Source organism: Falco rusticolus, chromosome 6 (assembly GCF_015220075.1).
Source record: "Falco rusticolus isolate bFalRus1 chromosome 6, bFalRus1.pri, whole genome shotgun sequence".
NCBI classification, from domain to species: domain Eukaryota; kingdom Metazoa; phylum Chordata; class Aves; order Falconiformes; family Falconidae; genus Falco; species Falco rusticolus.
Genome location: NC_051192.1, coordinates 26409666 through 26429649, shown reverse-complemented (window position 1 = coordinate 26429649; position 19984 = coordinate 26409666). Strand labels below are relative to the sequence as shown.

Genomic DNA, 19984 nt, shown 5'->3' with positions numbered 1-19984 from the left:
AGCCTGACCCCAGCCTCGGGGCGACCCTCCCCAGTCAAAGGGCCGCAGCCCGCGGCCTCACTGCAGCGGTACCACCGGAGGCCGCTCCCTCGCCCCCGCAGGTAACCGGGCGGGCAGCGCCCAGCCCGACCTTTGTGCCCGGGTCGCAGGAAGGTAACGGGCAAGCGTGGAGAGAGAGGGCGGGCGGGGGAAGAAAGAGACGCGGCGGCCGGCGGCTGCGGGCAGAGGGAGGGGGGAGGAGCGCGATGGCGGAGCGCGCTGCGAGGAGGGGGGGGCGGGAGGCCGCTGACGCGGGGCCGAGCCGCCCGGAGGGGCGGCGGAGAGGCTGCCAACAGGACGCGGCCCAGCCCCCGCCGCTCCGCCGCAGCGCGCCCGGCCCGGCCCCGCCCTGCCGCCACCCGCGCGCTCGGCAACGGCACCAACCGCCACCGCCCTTCTGCAGGCCTCGCCCCCCGCAAGCCGCGCGCAGGGGCCGTTACAACCGGAGGGGGCGCAGGCTTCAGCAGACGCACCACCTGAGCGGCGCCGCTGCGCCCACCCCCGCCCTTCCCCCGCGGCCCCGGGGGGAACGACGGCAGGAGGTTTCCCCGTCTCCTTCCCCGTCGCCCCCATTTTTAAAGTTTTTTGTTAGCCACCGCAGCGTGCGGAGACTCACCTTCCCGCAGCGAGGCGGCTCGGCATCCAAAATGGCGGCCGACCCAGCTTAACCCCATCGTGTCCCAACAGCCCTCCCTCCCCGCCCCGATCCGTCCCATCGGCGGCTCGGGATTCCGCAGCCTGGCCCCAGCCCACGCGGCCGATCGCCGAATCACCGAGAGCCCCCCCCCCCCCCCCGCCCCGCCGCCTCCGCCACCCGGGGAGGAGGGGAAGCATTGGGAAGATTCCCCCCGCTCCCGCACACACTCGCGCCCTGTCTGCCGAGCCCCCCCGCAAAGCCGCGGCGGGGGGGGCGTGTTGGGGAGTGACACCTCCCCCGCTCGTTGCGCCCTCCCCCCCCAACACACGGCACGTCCACCTCCCCGTTCCCCCAATGGTTGCGTCCGTGACATCATCATCATGGCAACAACAGCTGCAGTCCGGAGTCGGGGCGCCGCCGCCGCCGCCGCCGAGGTGTCCGTGGTGCTGCGGGGGGCCGGGCCCGTGCTGCACGTGAGGCGCCCGCGGCCGGCCGGGCTCTAGAGCCCACGGGGCGTCCCGGTCGAGCGCGCCCCGCCGCGCACGCGCCCGGAGGAGCAGCAGCAGCAGCAGCAGCAGCGGGCGGCGGGGGGGAGCGAGCGAGCAGCGACAGACAGAGAAGGCGCGTGCGAGGGCGCGCGCCTGTGTGCGAGGCTGTGCGCGCGCCGGCGGGGCGGGCGGGCGAGGAGAGGCAGGCGGGGGGCTGCGCTCGCTCGCTCGCTCGCTGCGGCGGGGGGAGCCGTGCGGGCTCCGCGCTCGCTCGCTCCCTCAGTGCGTGCCTCGGCGGCGGCCAACAACATGTTCTCAGTGCGGATCGTGACTGCCGACTACTACATGGGCAGCCCGCTGCCCGGCCTGGACCCCTGCCAGTCCCACTTCCGAGAGGCCCCGACCAGGCGGGTGCCCGTCGTCAGAGTCTTCGGCGCCACCCCTGCAGGTAAGGGGCCCCGGCCGCCGCCGCCGCCGCCCCCCGCCAGCCCGGCCGGGCGGGGACGGCCCCGCTGCGGCGCGGGTCCTGCTGGCGCCGGGCCCGCCGCCGGCCCCCCGGCGGCGGAGGCAGCGGCAGCTCCTGCTCTTTGTGGCTGGGTCGCGCCCCCCCTCCGCACCCGCCGCTGCGGCGCGTCTCACCTGCCAGCGGCGGCTGCGAGGGAGCGCGCCGGGCCCAGGCGGCGCCGCGGGGCGGCGGCGGCCGGCGGGGAGGGTACCTGCCCCGGGTGTCCCCGCGGGGGAGCCCAGCAGCCGCCGCGGGCGGAGGTGTCGTGTCGCGCCGCGCACCCCGCCCGCCCCGCGGCGGCGGCGAGGAGCCGGGCCGGGCCGCAGGTGCGGGCCGGGGCGCGGAGGGCCCGCGGCCGCCGGGGCTTTGTGCGCGGCGCGGGGGCTGCCCCGAGCGAGCGGCCGCAGCTGTGCAAACACCGGGGGCAGCCGCCCGCGCCCCCCTCCCCCGTGCAGGGCAGGGCAAGGCAGCGGCGGGAGGGTGCGGGGGGAGAGGGCGGCTCGGCGGGAGGCGTATTTCTGCGGGGCGGGGGGCGGGGGGGGGCGTGCAAGGGGAGACCTTGGAGCGTAGTCACAAGTGAGACTTCAGCGGTACTTGCGAAGTGGGGGTTTATGTTGGTCTACACTAGCGTGATACAAATCGCGTGAAACGGTAGGCATTGGTGCTGCAGTGCAGAAGGGAACGTCCTAACCGCTGGCCACATGTTGCCCCCAGAGACTTCCTAATGTCACATCCCACTTCTTTATTGCCAGTTCTCTATGGACTCATGGTTACAGGCTTCCCACATCTCAAGTATGTTTCTGATCATTAGAACAAGTTGCTTACAAATGTAATATTTAGGAAAATGAATTTCATATTTATTGTCGTTTACCTATACGTGAAATATTAAGTTGGGGAAAAAAACCCACCCTGTTCTTGGAGATGTTATACTTGGTAAGCATCGTTGCTTGATGTCCCTATATACTTAATGTTGTGTAATGCTGACCTTGGGAATTGAGGTATTTCTGCACATTTTGTTGACTTATGTGTTGAAAATGAGGTATTGGTGTATACATTAAATGTTAGGCAAGACAAAACCCACGTAATAAAAAAGCACAGTAGTGATATCTTTCCCTTCACCCAGTTACTGTAGCAGAGCATATTTTTTTGGGGTGTGTGTGGTTGTCTTTGTTGTTTTTATTTATTTATTTATAATTATCTGTCCTCTATTTAGGCACAGAGCAATGTGAGATACTAAAGCTGTTACGATCTGAAGCATTTACAGCTCCACATTATTAAGTGAATGAGTGGGATTAATAGATACAATATTGAAATAGTAGGACCTATTTTGTTGTAGGTCTAATTTTGCATACAAAGGAGATATTATGTAATAATATTTATGTAATGGCATGAGTAGCTATTTCATTATTAAAAAATGTAGAGCCCGAGGTTGTCTGGCAGGTAGTAAGCTTTCTGTGCATACGTGTGGTTAACTCATTAAGGCTTATTTTCTTTTAAGAAAATGTTTAGGCTATGCCATATCATGAATGTGGCATCATAAAGTAAACAGTGAAGTAGTTTAGTTGTCCAGCTATTAGGAACACAGTAGGAAATCCCTGGCTTCCCAAACCATAAACTTTAATATTAGTTTGCATAATAGAAGTGTTTCTAATTTGTCTTGGTAAGAGAAGACACTTCGCTACAGTCTGCAAAGGGAGTGTGACTTGCCTATCTTCTGTGTATTTCCTTGTTAAACTTAGTAATGTTGGGGTTTTTTTCCCTTTCTATACCTTTAGTAATGTTTGCTACGAAGCTTCAAGAACTTCTCATTACATCTCTGCATTATTTTCTTTCTTTTCAAAAAAAGGAGACACGTGATTCTGTCACTTTTCTGTGCCGTTGGACCTAAGCAGTCATTGTCAGAAGTCATGTATGTGACTTCAGAGAGTGGACCTTCCAGTTGTTTACTTGAGAGTTGAAATACAAAATTGAAATCAAATGTAGTCACTTATATCTGCATTGACATTTTCTTTGAAGAAAAAGAAACAGTAAAACAACTTCTAACATACCGTATAAGACAATGGGGTGTACTTATTGTTTGGCTTACAGGCAGTGTGATGCTTGTCTTCACTTGAGTTGGTGTGGGTAAGAAAGAAAAACCCCTGTTTTTCTTAAAACACAGGGTTTAATGTGTACGTCTTGCCTGCAGGAAAGGTGCTCAGCTGCTATGCTGCCTACATGACAGCAAACAGCTATGTCTGCACAGGCTGCTTCACCTCCGGCATGACTAACTCTGCATGAATCTTAGTATGTTTAAAGCTGTGTGTCCGTGCTGTGCAGCTGATTGGGAGTCTGGTTCAGAACAGACTCCAAATTCCACTTGCTGAGTGAAGGGGGATTAATTGGTATGTGGGAAGTGGCTTATGTAGATGTACAGGAAGTCAAATGTCTAGCAGGACTGTATCTTGTGTCTTGTACCAGCTATGGACATTGTTTCTGAAGGCACCTACCCATGCTTTCTACCTCCTCTTCTAGACGTATTATGCTCAATGAGTTACATGAATGACAAGGATTGCCAGCGTCCTTATCTTTGAGGGCTTTTATATAATCCTGTACTTAACAATTGATTTGCAAAGGTTTGCTGGTATGATCTATAAAATTAAAGTGGTGTTGTGGTATGGTGGTTGGGGGGATGTAAAAACCAGACTTTTAATTAAAATTAATGGCAGGATGAAATCTTAGAATGGATTGTGTTGGCAGTAACGTTTGACAACTGCTTTAGGTGTTTTGAGGAAGAAATCTCATTGCATTTGGCAGTATTAACGTGAGTCATCTCTTGATGTCCTGCGTCTTTGCATCATAAAAACTTGAAAGGCCAGGAATCAAAATTCTGTTTAAGCCCAAAGATCCACCTGCTGTTTTCTGTTGGTTTGTGAAAGAGTAAAATTCTGACTGCAAAGTACTACCGGGGTTTAGGTTTGAATATATTTTAGCTGGTTGAGCCATTTCATTCTGTTTTAGCTGGTTGGTGCTTGAAGCATGTCTGCTGACATAGTGACTTGGACAAAAGTGTAATTTCAGAATTGCTACAACACTGCCATGGTGGTAATACAATGAAAGCAGTGTTAAATTCCTGCTTTATTGTATAAGATCATAGGTACTATTTGACATAGTAGTCTTTGTATCTCCAAAGGAGCCTTATAATGTTGATGTTTATACTTAAAAGCAGTAGGCTTTAATTCACTAGGTGATGCTCAACTACGAAACAAAATGTAATTATCTTCTCATGCAATATTTTTTTCTGCTAGATAGCAATTTTTGTGAATGCTTTTTATAAAAAAAGAAAAATCTTTGAAAAATTACAAGGCCTGTTTATTAGAGGGAAATCATAATGAAAATTGAATTTGCTGTTCACATATTGTCTTTTGTTTAATTGGTAGTTCTTGAATTGTCATTCTTCTTGCTAAGTTGTGGTGTGTGGAGGTATCAAAGTTTTGATTTATTTCCTGCTAGCTTTTGGCCATTTTGAGCTCTCAAGAGTCTTTCCTCAAGATTTCACTGACCACATCAAAATAATTTTATGAATGCTTAGTTGGATATCTCTGTCAGGTGCTTATTCAACTGCAGGAAGATAGAACTAAACTATATATTCATCCATAAAGAAATCAAGATGAGCCTACATGTCCTGTTTGGAGAAACATTAGCAAGTGAGCTGAGGTTGCTAAATTATCGCTTCACTTAACAAGACTGAGTGCAAGCAGCTGAGGATACTAATTGTAAAACACATACAAGATACCTGTTGATACTTGATAACGAGTATTACAAAACAGATAGTTGAAATATTTTTAAAAATTAGAATTCTGATTTGGTGTGATTTGAGGCTGATGTGTGTGATGAAATTTTACAGAAATAGGTACACATTTTAAAATGTGTGTTCCGTTGACAGGAGGGCTTTTGGAGAAGGGAATTTACCTAAGAAAAAGCAGTGTGTAATTTGAGGAATAATATCACTCTGCCGTCCTCAACTACCACCTTATATATTTGTCTCTTTTTGAAGGGTTTTGTATTTTATGTTATGAAATCGCTGATCCAAGAATGAATCTTACTTTAGGGCAGCACAAAAACTCAGCCAAAGAGGAGGATTAAGTTACCCTTGCATGCTTTTGATTACAAGTTTTTCTGAGGCTAGATGTAATTTAGAGTAGGGGTTTACAGTCAGCAAAATCTGAATGCATTTCAGGTAGACATCGAAGTTTGGTGGCTTCACTTCTTGGTTTTCTGAGAAGGGGAAAAAACAGAGGCAAATTCTCCAGCTCAAATCTGGTTCTCAGCAGCAGTAGCTCTGGTATGACTCAGTGAAGGCGCCTGCTTAGCTTCTGTTCTTCCCTCCCCTTTCCCCCTTCACTGACCTGGCTAGGCTGTGTCTCTGATCATATCCCAGTGTCTCTCTCTATGGCTGCTCACTTGAGGAGTGAGCTCCTTTCAGGAACTTGCTGGTTTTTACCCCTAGCTTGTGATTAACTTTTTTCTCCCCTCATTTTGGCTGCCATTTCAGGTGCAGTGACTCACAGTGGTCATTCCCTGTAGCCTCCTTGGTTCATTATCTCAGTGTTCATAGCCAAACGTTGTTCCAGTTATTGCTGCTTCCTGTATTCCATTTCCCAGAAGTGGGCACTTATTGTTAACAGTCTTCCAGTCCCTTCTGTGGCTTCTTCGTGAGAGGATGCAAAATTGGATACAGCTGTTGTAGTAAAGCTTACGCCTCTGCCTTACCTTTTCACACCATCTCCTAAACTATACTAGTGTGCAGCTCTTGATGGGAGATTATTCTGTGGACTGCAGCATGGCCTGGAAGATTTTCAGCATCATACAGTGTAGCTCCACTTCTAGCATACCATTTCTGTATCTTGCACTGGCAGGCCTCTCATACTTCTGAAAAACTCTTTGAAAACCAGCCTCATGTCCATTTGTTTCTCTTTTCTCCAGAGGTTTATAGCTTCTGTGAAATGTGAACAGGGCTGGAGCAGGAATGAGGAATTTGAGATAATGTATCTGTTCTGAATTTGTCTTCAATGTTTGCATTTTGCCAATGATGTGACTGGAGGTCATTAGCTTGTAATCTACCTGGTTCTTACAAGGATGTGTTTTCTAGCGTGGTGTGGGGCTTTTGTGTTTGGGGGTGTGGGGTCTTTTTGGTGGTGGTTGGTGTTTTTTTTTTTAAAGAACCTTCTTTTTTGAGGCATTTGTTACATACTTTGTATAGATTGCCTGCTGAGTTGTTTAAACAATGAGAGGCTGCCCGAATAAGTGGTGAGATTCTGCTCCATTGGCATGAAGCTTGTTAAGTAGCAAATTTAGTACCCAGGTATATATGGCTTGCTTTAATTCTGTTTCTTAAATAAACCTTAAAATAGTGTGACAAAATCAATGTTCTAGCTAGAATCCAGATACTGGTTTCATAACCAATATACTGTTTGCTACTGTAGTGTACCTCTTGGTTAAGTCACTAGACATATTTCTGCTTTCATAATTCAGTCAAAAAATACATGTATAACTGACACTATGTGCTTAGAACTCCATCAGCTGCAGACTTCAAAGTGTTTCACAAAGTAGCTGTATCGGTATTGGGTCTAATATGTAACTTGGGGCTGATATTTATGATCAGTGCTCCTGGAATTAGACTTAAGAGCTTATCTACCTCAGCGGCAACTTCCAGTTCTGTTGCATACTTCTTAAGGGTGCTTTTTGGCTGCTCGTTGAAATACCTTCTTTTTCAGTGTGTAAAATGAACCTCCTCAAAACAACACACTGGACTGAAAATAGTTGTATCTTTTATTTTCACCAGAGTAGCACATGCATATCACAACTGAAGTTGGCAGGATTAGATGACGTGTAAACACTCAGTGAGAAACGGCTCCTGCTTAGTAATTTTTGCAGTCTTGAGTAGACAAGATAAATCTCTGAAAGAAGGAAACAGGTGCAGTAACACCATGCTATCCATTTCTTCTCAGTCACTTGTTTCAGGGTTCCAGTATTGATCATTTAATACCCTGTTCTCCTAACTGTTGTCATTACCCTGGTTTTGTCCTTTACCCTTGATTGGCTTGATTGACGTCCGTGTGCAGTGGGCCTCTGAGAAGGATGATGATGATGACAGTGAAAATGTAACCATTTGGAAAGAGGCAGCATGAACACTCACACTGAAAGATCTGTGGTGGATGTTCAGTCACACAGGTGAAGCAGCTGAAATCTTTCAGAATGATTGGACAGTGTCACTGGAGTTTTAGTCTCACGTTAAGGGAGATCTGCTGATCAAAATCTCAGGACAGTTAGCAGGCAATTTTTTATTTTTTTTTTTTAATTAAGCAGTCTGTATCTCCAGCTATTGCAAAGCCAGCTTCTGAAAAGCTAGCATCCCATCCTCCTTATCTGTCATTGTCGGATGTTGACAACTGATGAACTTGCTTCTTTCTCTGTCCACCATGTCATATGTGCTGTCCCTGTGTGTTAGAATTGTGTTTTTTAAGTTCCTGTATATGCCTCCTCTATGTTACGTTTATTCTATGGGGAAGAATTGTTTCATTGTCTATTGAATTGCTATCTCACATTTCAGGAGCATGTTCTTGACACACAGCCAGGTATACCTGTGTAAAGAAAAGAATGGATTTGCTTAGGGTCCCACATCAAATCGATAGAACTGATAGTATAATGGAGAAGCTACTGTCTACAAGCAGTGTTTTTTCTGTGCTACTACCCTGCCCAGTAATAAATAAATGTAAACAATAAAATAATATTCTTTTATATGTTGACCAAAGTTATAGGTGTAACAAATACCAGAAAAGATTGTACTAGATATAGGGACTGTCTGAAATGCCAGTGTTTGCACAGGCTTCATTCATGCATGTTTGTTAAGGTTCTTTTCTTTCAAGAGCTGCTTTTTATTACAGAGAAGTTATAAGGTGTGTAGAAATTTGTGGGGTTTTTGGCAGGACATTTAAATAAAACTTCACACTTGCTGGCTGGGCTGGGCCATATGGCTTATTAGGGAACCATTTGATGTCTGTATGCTCCAGCCTTTCCGTGATCAACATGCAGACGGCCATTTTGGACAACTTCTTCCTTTACTCGTATATAAGTAGTCCATCACGTTGCCTGCCTGTTTATGAGTTCATGTTATGTGATCTGGGTGTATGCGTGCATGCCTTCTCAGATTCTCAGGTCATGGAGTCATCATCCTTGGAGATACTCAGAAGCAGTCTGGATGTGGTCCTGGACAACTGGTTCTAGGTGGCCCTGCCTGAGCAGGGGGTTTAGACCAGGTGACCTCCAGAGGTCCCTGCCAACCTGAACCATTCTGTGATTACTGAGGTTACTCTTGTCAGCAGCGAGTATCCAGGTGCTTTGTACAGCCTGTTTGTATGTCCACGTAAACACAGTTGCATCCAGGTAGTGTAGAAAGGTTGCCAAGTGGCTGTCTTTTTAAGTTGATTACAGCTGTAAAAGTTATTGAAAGATTTTGGTGGTGTTAGTGAATACTGATTTAGATGTGGAAAGGAGAAGAAAAGAACGAACATTCACTACAGAGACCATGGCTAGGTTGGGTTTGTCCCTCAGGGACAGGTTCTTTTCCTAAAAATTCCAGTGAAAGTAGGAGCAGCCACTGCTTATTTACATTCAGGTTGTGCCTCTGTACTGTTTGCTGACTAAACCAGTGTTTACTACAGCAAGGCTGGATGTCCTATTTTAGGTGCAATATCAACATGCAGTACTCAGTGTGAATATTGAAAGGGCTGTGTGGAATGTTGCACCTAATCCATAATACTCGGCGTTACTCCTCAGGGGAGGTTTACAATACAAGTTTTTTGAGTTTTGTATAATGAGATGTATAATGAGTCTTTCATTTTGTGTTTGAAACTACCTAGGTGGGTTTCTGTACAGCACATATCTTATTAAGCAGTAGGAATTGGAAACTGATTCAGCACTCACTTCTGCAGGTACTGCCTTCAGATCAGTAATGAATAAATTTTTATTGCTGCCACCCCTATTATATTTATTATTCAGGTGAGGAGGTTATTTTCTGGAGTTCTCGATATAGCAGCTTTTATATTTCCTTTTTAAAAGTTACCTATTTAACCTAGCTAAAATGTTACAAAAGACTTTCATTGCAGATGAGTCTTCCTTCATGTTCTTGTATGCTTTTATCCATTGATCATTAAGCAAATGGTTGTGGCATTCACATTTGTAAGCAGTGAAACCTGTTATACTGATTGTAGGCAATTTGGAGATTACAGGCAGTTTCTTAAGTTGAGGTAAAATGAATCTATTTTTATAAATGCTTGGTATCAAATATTGTACGTTTTGAGCTGTTTGAGTTAACTTTGCAGAACTGAGATTTAACCCATCTTTACTGTTAAACCTAAGTAGTAGCAGTAAAAATAATCCAGTTCTGCCGTGTTATCTGTTTGTTTCCTACAGTAAAACGTGTCTTTATCCTCAGATTAATGTTGAGGTTGGAAAGGACCTCTAGAGATGGTCTAGTTAGTCAATGTATCCTGCTCAAAGCAGGGTCACCTAGACCAGCTCTAAGGATGGAAATGCCACAGCCTGCCTGGGCAAATTCGTGTTTGACCACCCTCACAATAAAACAACAAACAAGGGGGGGGGGGGGGGTGTAGAAAAAAAAGAGAAGAAAAAACCCAAACCCACCCCAAATTTTTTTGAAGTTTCTTGTGTTTCAGTTTGTGATCATTACCTCTAGTCTGTTCACTGGGCACTAGTGAGTCAGACTCACTCTTCTTTATAAATGCCTGAGAGGAAGCAGTACACATTCATAAGATTCACCCCCCCGCCCCCAGTACTTCTCTTCTTGAGGATACAAAATCCTGGCTCACGCAGCTTTCCCATATATGTCCAATGTGCTAAACCCTTATTTGTCTTCACGGCCTGGCTCCACTGTGTCTGTCTGTCTTGTACTGGGGAACCCTGACCTGGACCCAGCACTCCAGATGCATCTCACCAGTACTGAGTTAGAGGGGAAGGGTCATACCCCTTGACCTGCGGGTCTTGTTCTTCCTAATGCGGCTCAGGCCAGTTGGCCGCCTTTGTGGCTGAGGCACATTGCTGGCTCATGTTCTTCCAGGACCCCTGGGTCCTTTTCTGCAAAGCTGCTTTCCAGGCAGTCTGCCTCCAGCCCATAGTGATGTATGGAATTATTCTTCCCCAGGTAAGCGCTGTGCATTTCCCCATGTAGGGCTTCATGAGATTCTTCTCTGCCCATTTCTCCAGCCTGTCAAGGTCCTGCTGAATGTCAGCACAACCCTCTGGTGTATAAGGCACTCCTCCAAATTTTATCATCTGCAGACTTGCTGAGGGTGCACCTGTTCAATGTCCAGGTCATTAATGAAGATGTTAAACAATATTTGCCTCAGTATTGACCTCTAAAGAACGCCACAAATGACTGGCCTCCGTGCTCCATTATTGCAAGGCTGCTTCTCCTCACTTAAGTTTCATTTCTCTCCCTGCTGCGTAACAGTCAATCTGTTTTATAGAGCTCTCCAGTGCATGCTTTGTTATTATCTCTTCCTTTTTTTAACATGCCATCCTCTGAGGTGAAAGTATATGCACTTCATTTCATTTCTGATTGCAGCAAGGTTTTTGTAGTATTTATAAAACTTCTATGCAGATATCTTGGGTACAGTATGGCTATGTAAAAGTAATAAATCCTGGATCTGTATTTTCTGATTTTTGATGGTATGTTTTACCTGAACAGAAAGCATAGGAATAATGTAAAATAACTGAATATAAGTCATCATTTGGTTAAAAAGGTGTACTATATCATAAATACAGTTTTAAATTGTCCCATGTTTTCCTTCAGAAAAGTGGCATATGTTGTGCTAAAGTAATTTAACTTTCCATGGTAATGAGGTCGTTCTTTGTTATGTTTTTTTATGTATGGTTCTTAAGGAATTTGTACATTCACATGTATGTTTGTAAACCTGCAATTCCCATGCAGAGATGACTTTTGTATCTTTACAGTCTACATTCCTGTTTTGAGTCTGATGCATTAAAAAGACACACCAAAACAGTGAAAGCCCTCGCCTTAGAATAGTTGGGAAGAACAGAATAAAGTTCTGCTAAGCATTTACAGATACTGCCAGCATGTCGTGGTGAGCTTACCCCAGCAGTTGAAAACATAATCAAGGAAATAAATAGTCATTTTTAGCCACTGCTATATTAAAGATGAAAGACTTCAGAACAGAAACCAGTTGTTTTAAATGCTGTGCAGATAATGGTGGATAGTATTCACTCAAAAAAAAATATGTTCCATATAAACAGAGCATTAAAAGGTGTAGAAAGAGTGATATGTTAAGAAAACGGATGGTATGGCAATATTGTTTGTCATTATTTTGAAGTGGAATTTTGTAGGAGGGATTGCCTGAATGGAAAAACAGGAGGAGGGGAGGATGTGTTGAAAGGAAGGCTGGGAACGGAAAGGAATATGTAGAGCATGTGAGGTGAACTGGGGAGTGGGGGGCGGGGGGTGAGGAAGGAGAGTGCTGAGAGCCAGGACTGTGGAAAATATTGACGGTGCAGTTGCAACAACAGGGACCAGTTATCTGAGGCTGCTCCCTTTTGGTTTCACTTGCTTTGGCTCATGGGACTGATTCACCCCCTGGAATTTCTTATCTCCAGACTTGTGGCTGGAAGTAGATGAGGTGTTATGTGAGGTTTATTGCTCTGTGCAGTGGGAGAAGGGAGAAAGAAAACAAAGCTCCCCCTGACTGAAAACTGTCCAAGAGGTGCAGAACATAGCAGAGAACAATATTCTCATGAGCACTGTGCAGTTTATGGGCATGTTTTGTGTTGCCTTCTTTCATGACAATTTGTATTACTATATTTAGGTGATGTGGAAATGTAAATAAAACAAATTCTAAATATCTGGTATTCATCTTCCCAGTTTATCAGTAGAAAAACCCTAAAACCAGCCAGACTTCAGGCCTGACACTGCAGTGTGATGCATGCACAAGAAAATACATCTTCTGCTAGCAGAGAAAGATAGGTGGGCCTGCATAATGTACGTGCATATGTGGCAGATTTAAAAAAACAGAACAAAACCCAAACACAGTGAGGAACAGGTAATTTCTTCAACTGATCATCTCTTCTTCAGTTGTGATTGGGCTTTCTGTAGCCTGTTTGTTTGTCATGTTCTTCAGTTCTGTAAAAAAATTTCACTTGTTTTGTGTAAGCTTGGTATGTTGCAAAAAGCCCTTAGTAATACCTTATTCTTTCCAAGTTATTCTTTGGCTTTTTCAGAGTGTCATTCTCATGTGGAAACCACTAGCAATGCAGTGTTTAAATTTTATTAATAATTTGGCTTCTGTAGCCATCTGACTCATAGTAAACCATTTAATTTCACTGAATGTTTGAATTCTAGTTTTTTAAAGGATGTGTGATTGCTTTTTTTCACTTGTAGCACCCTCATGACCAGGGACTGGGTATTTTGATAGTAGAACGTTGATGGTGAGAAGCTGAAGCTTATGCATTTGACAATAAACTTGGGGAGATGGAATAGTGATGGAAAAATAACAGCAGATCAGAGTGAAGTTGGCCAGAGAACATTTAGTAAGAAATTAGTTTAGGAGAAAACCTGGTGACTAAGATTGCAGTGTAATGCTTTTGAAGATACGTAATTTAGTATTCAAGCGTCAGGAGGAGCACAAGTAAAGTTTAAAACAGAGTAGTACAAAACTTTGGCTGTTTTTACAGCTGTTCTGCAGCAGCCATCAGTTGAAACTTTAAGCTTGATCATACAGTTGAATCTCTGCATATTCCTCTAAGTTAGACTGATGAATCTGCAAATCCAGTAGCTTGCATTTTTTTATTTTGGGTTTAGTTAATAATTTTAAATGTTTTATGGTGTGCAATATTGAACAGGAGTTTTTTAGTCCATGAGTTTGATGCAGTAACTGTCACATTGCATAAATGTTGTTTTCTGAAGCCATCTGATTTTATTTGGCTTGTGTTTGGACAAATGCACAGTGTGGTTATTTGTTAGTGCTTTTACGCTGGGAAGTCACTTAGAATTGTGGGGAAGGGGGAAGAGCAGGGGAAAGTCTGATGCAATGTATTTGCTGAGCTGAGGAGGCTTGGGGGGGGTTGTTTTGTGGTTTTGGTTTTTTTTTTTTTACAGAGGTAGACTCAGTTTGTTGTCCCCAAATAACTGGGTTCTCTGTTAGCACAGTGTAATTTTTGGTGTTGGTTTTCTCGTTATTCTTAAAAGTAGGTTATTGTCACTGGTGTCAGCCAAAATCTCTGTGTTGCTTTATTACTTCTTGGGTAGATTTTTACATGAAACTTACAGTGCTGGTGAAAGGGATGGCATGATATGGTTTTCATAGTGTTAGTGAACTGGACCTTAATTACAACTCCACAAATTCTTTCTAGTGTTCCAGCTAAGGAATAAACCATGAAATCCTCGTTGTAATTACTGTTAGGATACTAATAAATATTTTTTTGAAGTACAATTTTTCTTTCCTCCTTGTAGTGCTTGTATTTTTTCCATTTTAAAAGAAGTGTGAGAACTAAATGTAGTTCTATGCAATGTCTTAATAAAATCACTCTATGAAAGAAAACAAGATTACATATTTCAAAGTACAGCCGCTGTTTTACAGCATCTGATGACAATGTTTTTTTCCAAAGCACTGTGTTTTAAGCAGTCTCTAATTTGAGTGTTTAATGTGTTGTGATTATTATGTGGATATTAATAATAAATTATTAATAAAAATTACACATTTATATTAAATGTATAAATAAGGAACTTTATATTCTCTGATATTATTGTTTGCAAGCTAGGATAGGAGTTGAAAGAAAAGAATATGGGGGTTTGGTATGTAAGGAAGCAGCCTTTAATTTAACCTGTTGGGTTGTGGTTTTTTATTTTTGGTTAGGTTGACCAACAGAATTCATCACCATGAGACATTATGTATTTTACAAGGAGAAAAGTGTTTTTTCATCAACCTATGTTCTAGTAGCTGCCAGCATTTAGAACAAGGAAATCTCCAAGTTGATGTTGGAGGCTAGCCATGTAAAAGGATAAGGCGCCAACTGCATGAAGTGTTGTTTTTCTGGCAAATAGCTTCTGTGTACACTCATCCCTAACTCAAAAGTAAATCTGATCTAGGGTAGTTTCTGCTTTTGTGAGTGAGTTCTTGTTTAGCTCTGAATTCAGCATAGGTCACATCTGTAGTGAAAATTGTTGCTCTTTGTTTTTGTAGTTGCACGGTGAGGTCAAGAGCTCTTTTTCCCTTCAGGAACTTCAGTCACGTATTTTAAAATAAGCTCAGTTGCAACTGGACATCACTGTCTCTCATTGCCAAGCTGTATGTTGAAGTATTTCACTTTAAAAAGGCTTCTAAAAATCATCTCTCATGAGGCTTAGTGTTGTTTCTGCATAGGCCCAATCACGGGCAAAAGGCTTTACTCCAAAGAGGGTTTGTAATGGTCGGAATTGTTGTAGTGTTGTACTTAGAACTTGCTAAAGCAGTTAAGAAATCTATTTAAAAAAAAAAAAAACAGACATTTTCTACTGTTAGTAAAGAATGTGATGAAAATGGAGTGATCCTTTCCAAAAGTGAGAAATAAACTGCAACAAGAGGAATTGTGGAGGCAGCTAAAACTCATAATTTCCATTAAGTGAAAGGTGAAAAAAGTGAGAAATCCAGTAGATTATGATAATTCGAATTAATATTTATTTAGAAATGTGTTGTGCTTTTTCCAGTGGGGAGACAACTATTTATGTTCTGTAATTGTCTGTTAACAGAGATCTTGATCCCTAGCTATTGAACAGTAGCAGCCACAATAACAGGATTGTGTCAAAAATGTCACATGTAAAGATTTTTTGCTAACTCGACATTGTTGTAGGAAATCACGTATTAGATTTTTCTTTGTGTTAAGACAGTTTCTCAATATTTGAGACATTATTAAAAATTTAGGGGACAATTCTTCAGCTGGGTGCAAGTTTGTCAGTAGATGCCTGGCTAATGCAGTTCCATAACATCAAGACTTGTTTTTTCAAAAGTATGTAATGTTACAATTCCTATAAAAACAATGTATTTCTGGCTACCTCCAGGAGTTCCACCCTTACAGTATTTTTTTTAATAGAAATGTGCTACAAATTTTTTTATTTAGAAAAAATAATTGGAGTCCTATGTCTTTCCTAATGCATAATTGTCAAGGGTAGTTACTTATTTGTAAGAGAGAATAAGCAGAACTCACACTCTCATTTGTGATTTATGTATGAGGTTGGTTTATTTCTTTATGACCATAATTTTTAAGTGTTTGTTATTTTTCATGTGGCCATAACTTCAGGTTTTTGTCTCCTCCAGAACTCCCCAGTTCATCTCCTAAATGGAATTTTATACATAAAGACCTGAAAACCTGATAATAGCAAGATACATCAAAAGACTTTCCATATCAAACCACTGCACTTTTAAGCTATATCTCTGCTGTTTGGTCATTACTTTGTACTTTTGCTAATTAGAGTTATTTTAAATTGGATTAAACTCTTGCAAGAGAATAACTCATTCAAGTTGGCCTTTCAAGATTATGTTCAGATTGAAAGCAGAGTCATGTGCAGAACCTTTGCAGAGACATTTGACTTTTCTTTCTTTTAATTCTACTCCTGCAAGACGGGGGTTTTTGGAGTGTTTATCACGTGTCTGAATGCCATGTATGCAGTTAGCAGATGATTTTGTGCTCTAAAATACTTAAGTAATTCTTAAATTGGTTATTATAGATGTGGAGTCAAGGCTGAGGGATTGAATGAGTTGTACAAGGTCATGAGGGTTTTTAAGGAGGATTCATCCTCCTTTTCTTTCCCTTAGATGTCTTAATCACAAGACCATCATTTAAGATAATGATACACACCAGTGCTTCTAAGAATTCCTCACAAGATGTGTACCTTTATGCCATAATATTGTGTGCAGATTTGTACAGCTAAACTGATGATCAATAGACTGGAAACAGATATTTTAGAATTCAAAGTCATAAAACAAAAGGTGTTATTAAAAGGTTATATTGTGAGGGGAGCTAAAGATGGCTGTGTTCATCAATTTCAGCTTATTTCATTAAAGTTTATGCTTTTTAATTCACATGTTAAGAAAGATTTTGAGTATTCTGAACTGATAAATTATTTCAAAGACTCATAGCATCACATTTTGTTTTCTGAAGATTAAAAGTTTTGACTGTGCTGTGACTTCTAATGCTTTTGAACCATATTCAAATACAAGTCTGCATACGTGCTAGTGCACTTCCATGTTCTGAAAGAATTGTTTGAAGGATAGGCCCTGACATAGTTTGGCTCACACAGTTCCTTTCTTAACAAAAACAAAACAAAACAAAAAAAATATCCTGGACAGGGAAACTTGGCACACAGTCATATTGGAAAATAATAAACATGCCTCTGCCAGAAGTGTTTGAATTTGTTACAGTCATCTGGTCTGGACTAGTAGCTGCTTAGAGGTCTATGAATAGCAACAGCAGAGCCAGAGGAACAATTTTTCTACAGGCACGGGGTTGAAATGATTCTTACTTGGAAGTCTGTCTTTGTTACCAAAGTGTTAGAAATGTAAGGTTTCTTTCTCTTAATTTTTTTTCTGAACAAGTGAATAATATGTAGTATAAACAATTTTAAATTTGCTAAGAACAACATTTATTTTAAAACAGGACTGCAGAAACACTGATGACACTGCTGAATGATTTTTCTGACCAAAGCAAAGAAAAAAAATAGTCTTACCTGTGTCTTTAGATCTAAAGTTCTTTTGGTGGTTTTGATGGCAATTCTTTTCTGCTTTTCCTAGAAATGATGAAGGAATTCTTTGTCTCTTGAAGGGCTGGAGCCCCAGAAGTTTTAATAGTCAGCTTCTCTTTAGAATTGCACAAGACTTACTATTACTTTCTCTCAATATGAGGTTTTCTGGTTGTTTTCCCAGCCCACACCAACACTATTAATACTGTGGTGTAGCGATCACCTGTGTGAGAAGTTCCTGTTGGGCTGTGCTTTGCTCTTCATGTACTTACTTATTTTACTTTTTATATATTCAAGTTAATTGACTAGGACTTGAAATACTCAGTTGGCTGTTGGTTTTAACAATATAAAATACCTTCTAAGCACAGGTTTTTGTTCCTGTCTATGGTTTGTTTCTTCCAGTTATACAAGTGTTTGAATGTCCACTGGAAGAGTAAGTGTTGAAGAATGGTCTGATGGTTAGGGTGTTAGGATTCAGATTTTGTTTTTTCCATCAGTTACCTGTGAGGCTTTGGAAAATGCTTCTAATATTTATAAAAAATTAAAACAAAGTAGAAGAAAAATCCTAATTTATAAATTGTCACAGTGCTGCACTGGTAGTCTGATCTAGGTAAATTGAAGCTACATCATCATATTTTCACAGTTTCATCTAATTGAAAATTTTTAAAAAATCCTTTTTTTCATTATCTAGAACTTTGCTGTCTATATTTGCAGGTTCTTTTGTTCTGGATGCCTGAACAGGTTCAGGTGTGTCAGTTGTTTCTTAAACACATTGAACAATAATGATGAGATTATTAACAAAGGATTGAATTAAACCTTTCTCTCAAAAGGACCAGGAGCTGGGACAGTGGAATAGATTTTGTTGCCTGGAGTAAAAGTTATACTGTTACTGAAAATTGTAACCGGGAAAACTCTCCAAACCAAATGATAATTTAGAAAGCCGACATTGGTTTATTGCAGTGCTGGGTGCCATGGGGGAATCTTTCTTCCAAGCTACTCGAGGGTACTCATTACATAAGCAGTAGAGTGCTTGCATACTCATGGTACATTACATAGTCATTTTCATTCATGCACAGGATTGTTTACAAGTTTCTCGCTTCTAATGCAAGTTAGTGCACATCCTCAGACAGTGCCACTGAGGTTCTTTTAGGGGATTTGCCCTCTTTCTGGAGGGTGGTCGTGAGTGGTGGGTGAACTCTCATTACTACAATTACCTTTGTCCTACTTTCAACTAATTATCTGTGGGTTGCAACACCTTATCAGCTTGTCTCTTCTTGTGGCCAGAACTTTCTCACTTGGAGGCTTCTTTCTGCATAACTTAGATAATAGTGTTCTTATCATTATCTGTTCTTTGTTTCCCGAGGTTGACTCCCTTGATTACAAGTCCTTTCATCATCAGTTTTGATGACTTGAGAGGATGTGCCAGCTTGACCTAAACTTTGTGCACATATTTGTTTAACATATAGTTAATTCGGGAATTTGGGCAACAATACTATTAATACTGGAAATAAAATACAAATACTTCCAAATCTGAAACACGAGGACAGGAATATTTGTGTCTGTGATATTGCTGTTCTCAGAGGTTTTTCTGAACTTGAACTAGGGCCTCTAGTTAAGTAGTACTCTTACTGCTTTACAAAAGGGGGTACATCCTGAGAATCTTTTTGTTTTGTTTGTTTGTTAGACGTGAGAGATGATGGCAGCTTTATATTAAAACAGCCCAAAAACATTTTACTAATTAGTAATCTTTATGGACTGTGAGTTAACTGCAGCAATAACTGTCCAACAGACCTAAGGGGCAAAAAAATTGGTGTCATTTGTCCGCATGCTTCTGAACTTGTATAAACTTCATCTGTCTCCTGACACTGGATGATTAGCTGAAATTGTTGCATGGCTTCAGGAAGACAGCTATTCTTTTCAACTTTTGGAAACTTAAATAATTGCTTCTGATGAAGGCTCATAAGTGCTCTTTAGAGGTGTGTCTTTGCGATTATCAATAGTGCTTTTGGTTCTTGCCCAGAAATGTATCATCATCATTTACATTAATAACCTGCATGTGCTTTCAGATTTGGTCAAGTTTACTGAATGTAGGGAAAGTCATAGATTGGAATTCAAGCACATTTCTTACTCAAGCTTGCCATGATGACACAGGTAAAGTTATTTGAGGGCCTGTAGTCCTCCAGTCCTTTTGTTGCAGTTGTTCTCGAAGGACATGTACGCTGACATAATGTCCTGGTAAAAGCTCTTAAAGAACTTCAGTGTGAAAAGTAGAATATACCACTAGAGGTACATGGGTGAACAAAAACTGTACTGAAGATGCAGAATCAGCGAATGGTGTTTTACAAGATTAACCTGGGTCTTCAGACTTGGTTGCTAATCTTTGAATTCTCCATGTGGCAACCAGCTACAAGGGTATCTAAACACTCATGTGACTAAAGCAAAAGCTATTTTCAAAGAGGTGGAGACAATGGCTTCTCTGACAATGAAAAGAAAAATATGTTCAGTAGCTTCTAGTCCTCTTTGTTTTCTTT

At 42.4% G+C, this 19984-nt stretch overlaps 1 protein-coding gene across 1 annotated transcript in view; it reads left to right on the top strand.

Annotated features, from left to right (window-relative positions):
* The first annotated feature begins 1361 nt into the window (after positions 1 to 1361).
* REV3L (REV3 like, DNA directed polymerase zeta catalytic subunit) overlaps positions 1362 to 19984 on the top strand; it is a 125065-nt gene continuing 106442 nt past the window's right edge. The window contains exon 1 of the mRNA XM_037391313.1: positions 1362 to 1612. Within this exon, the coding sequence (XP_037247210.1) occupies positions 1474 to 1612 (139 nt within the window). The 5' untranslated portion in view covers positions 1362 to 1473. The remainder of the gene's footprint in view (positions 1613 to 19984) is intronic.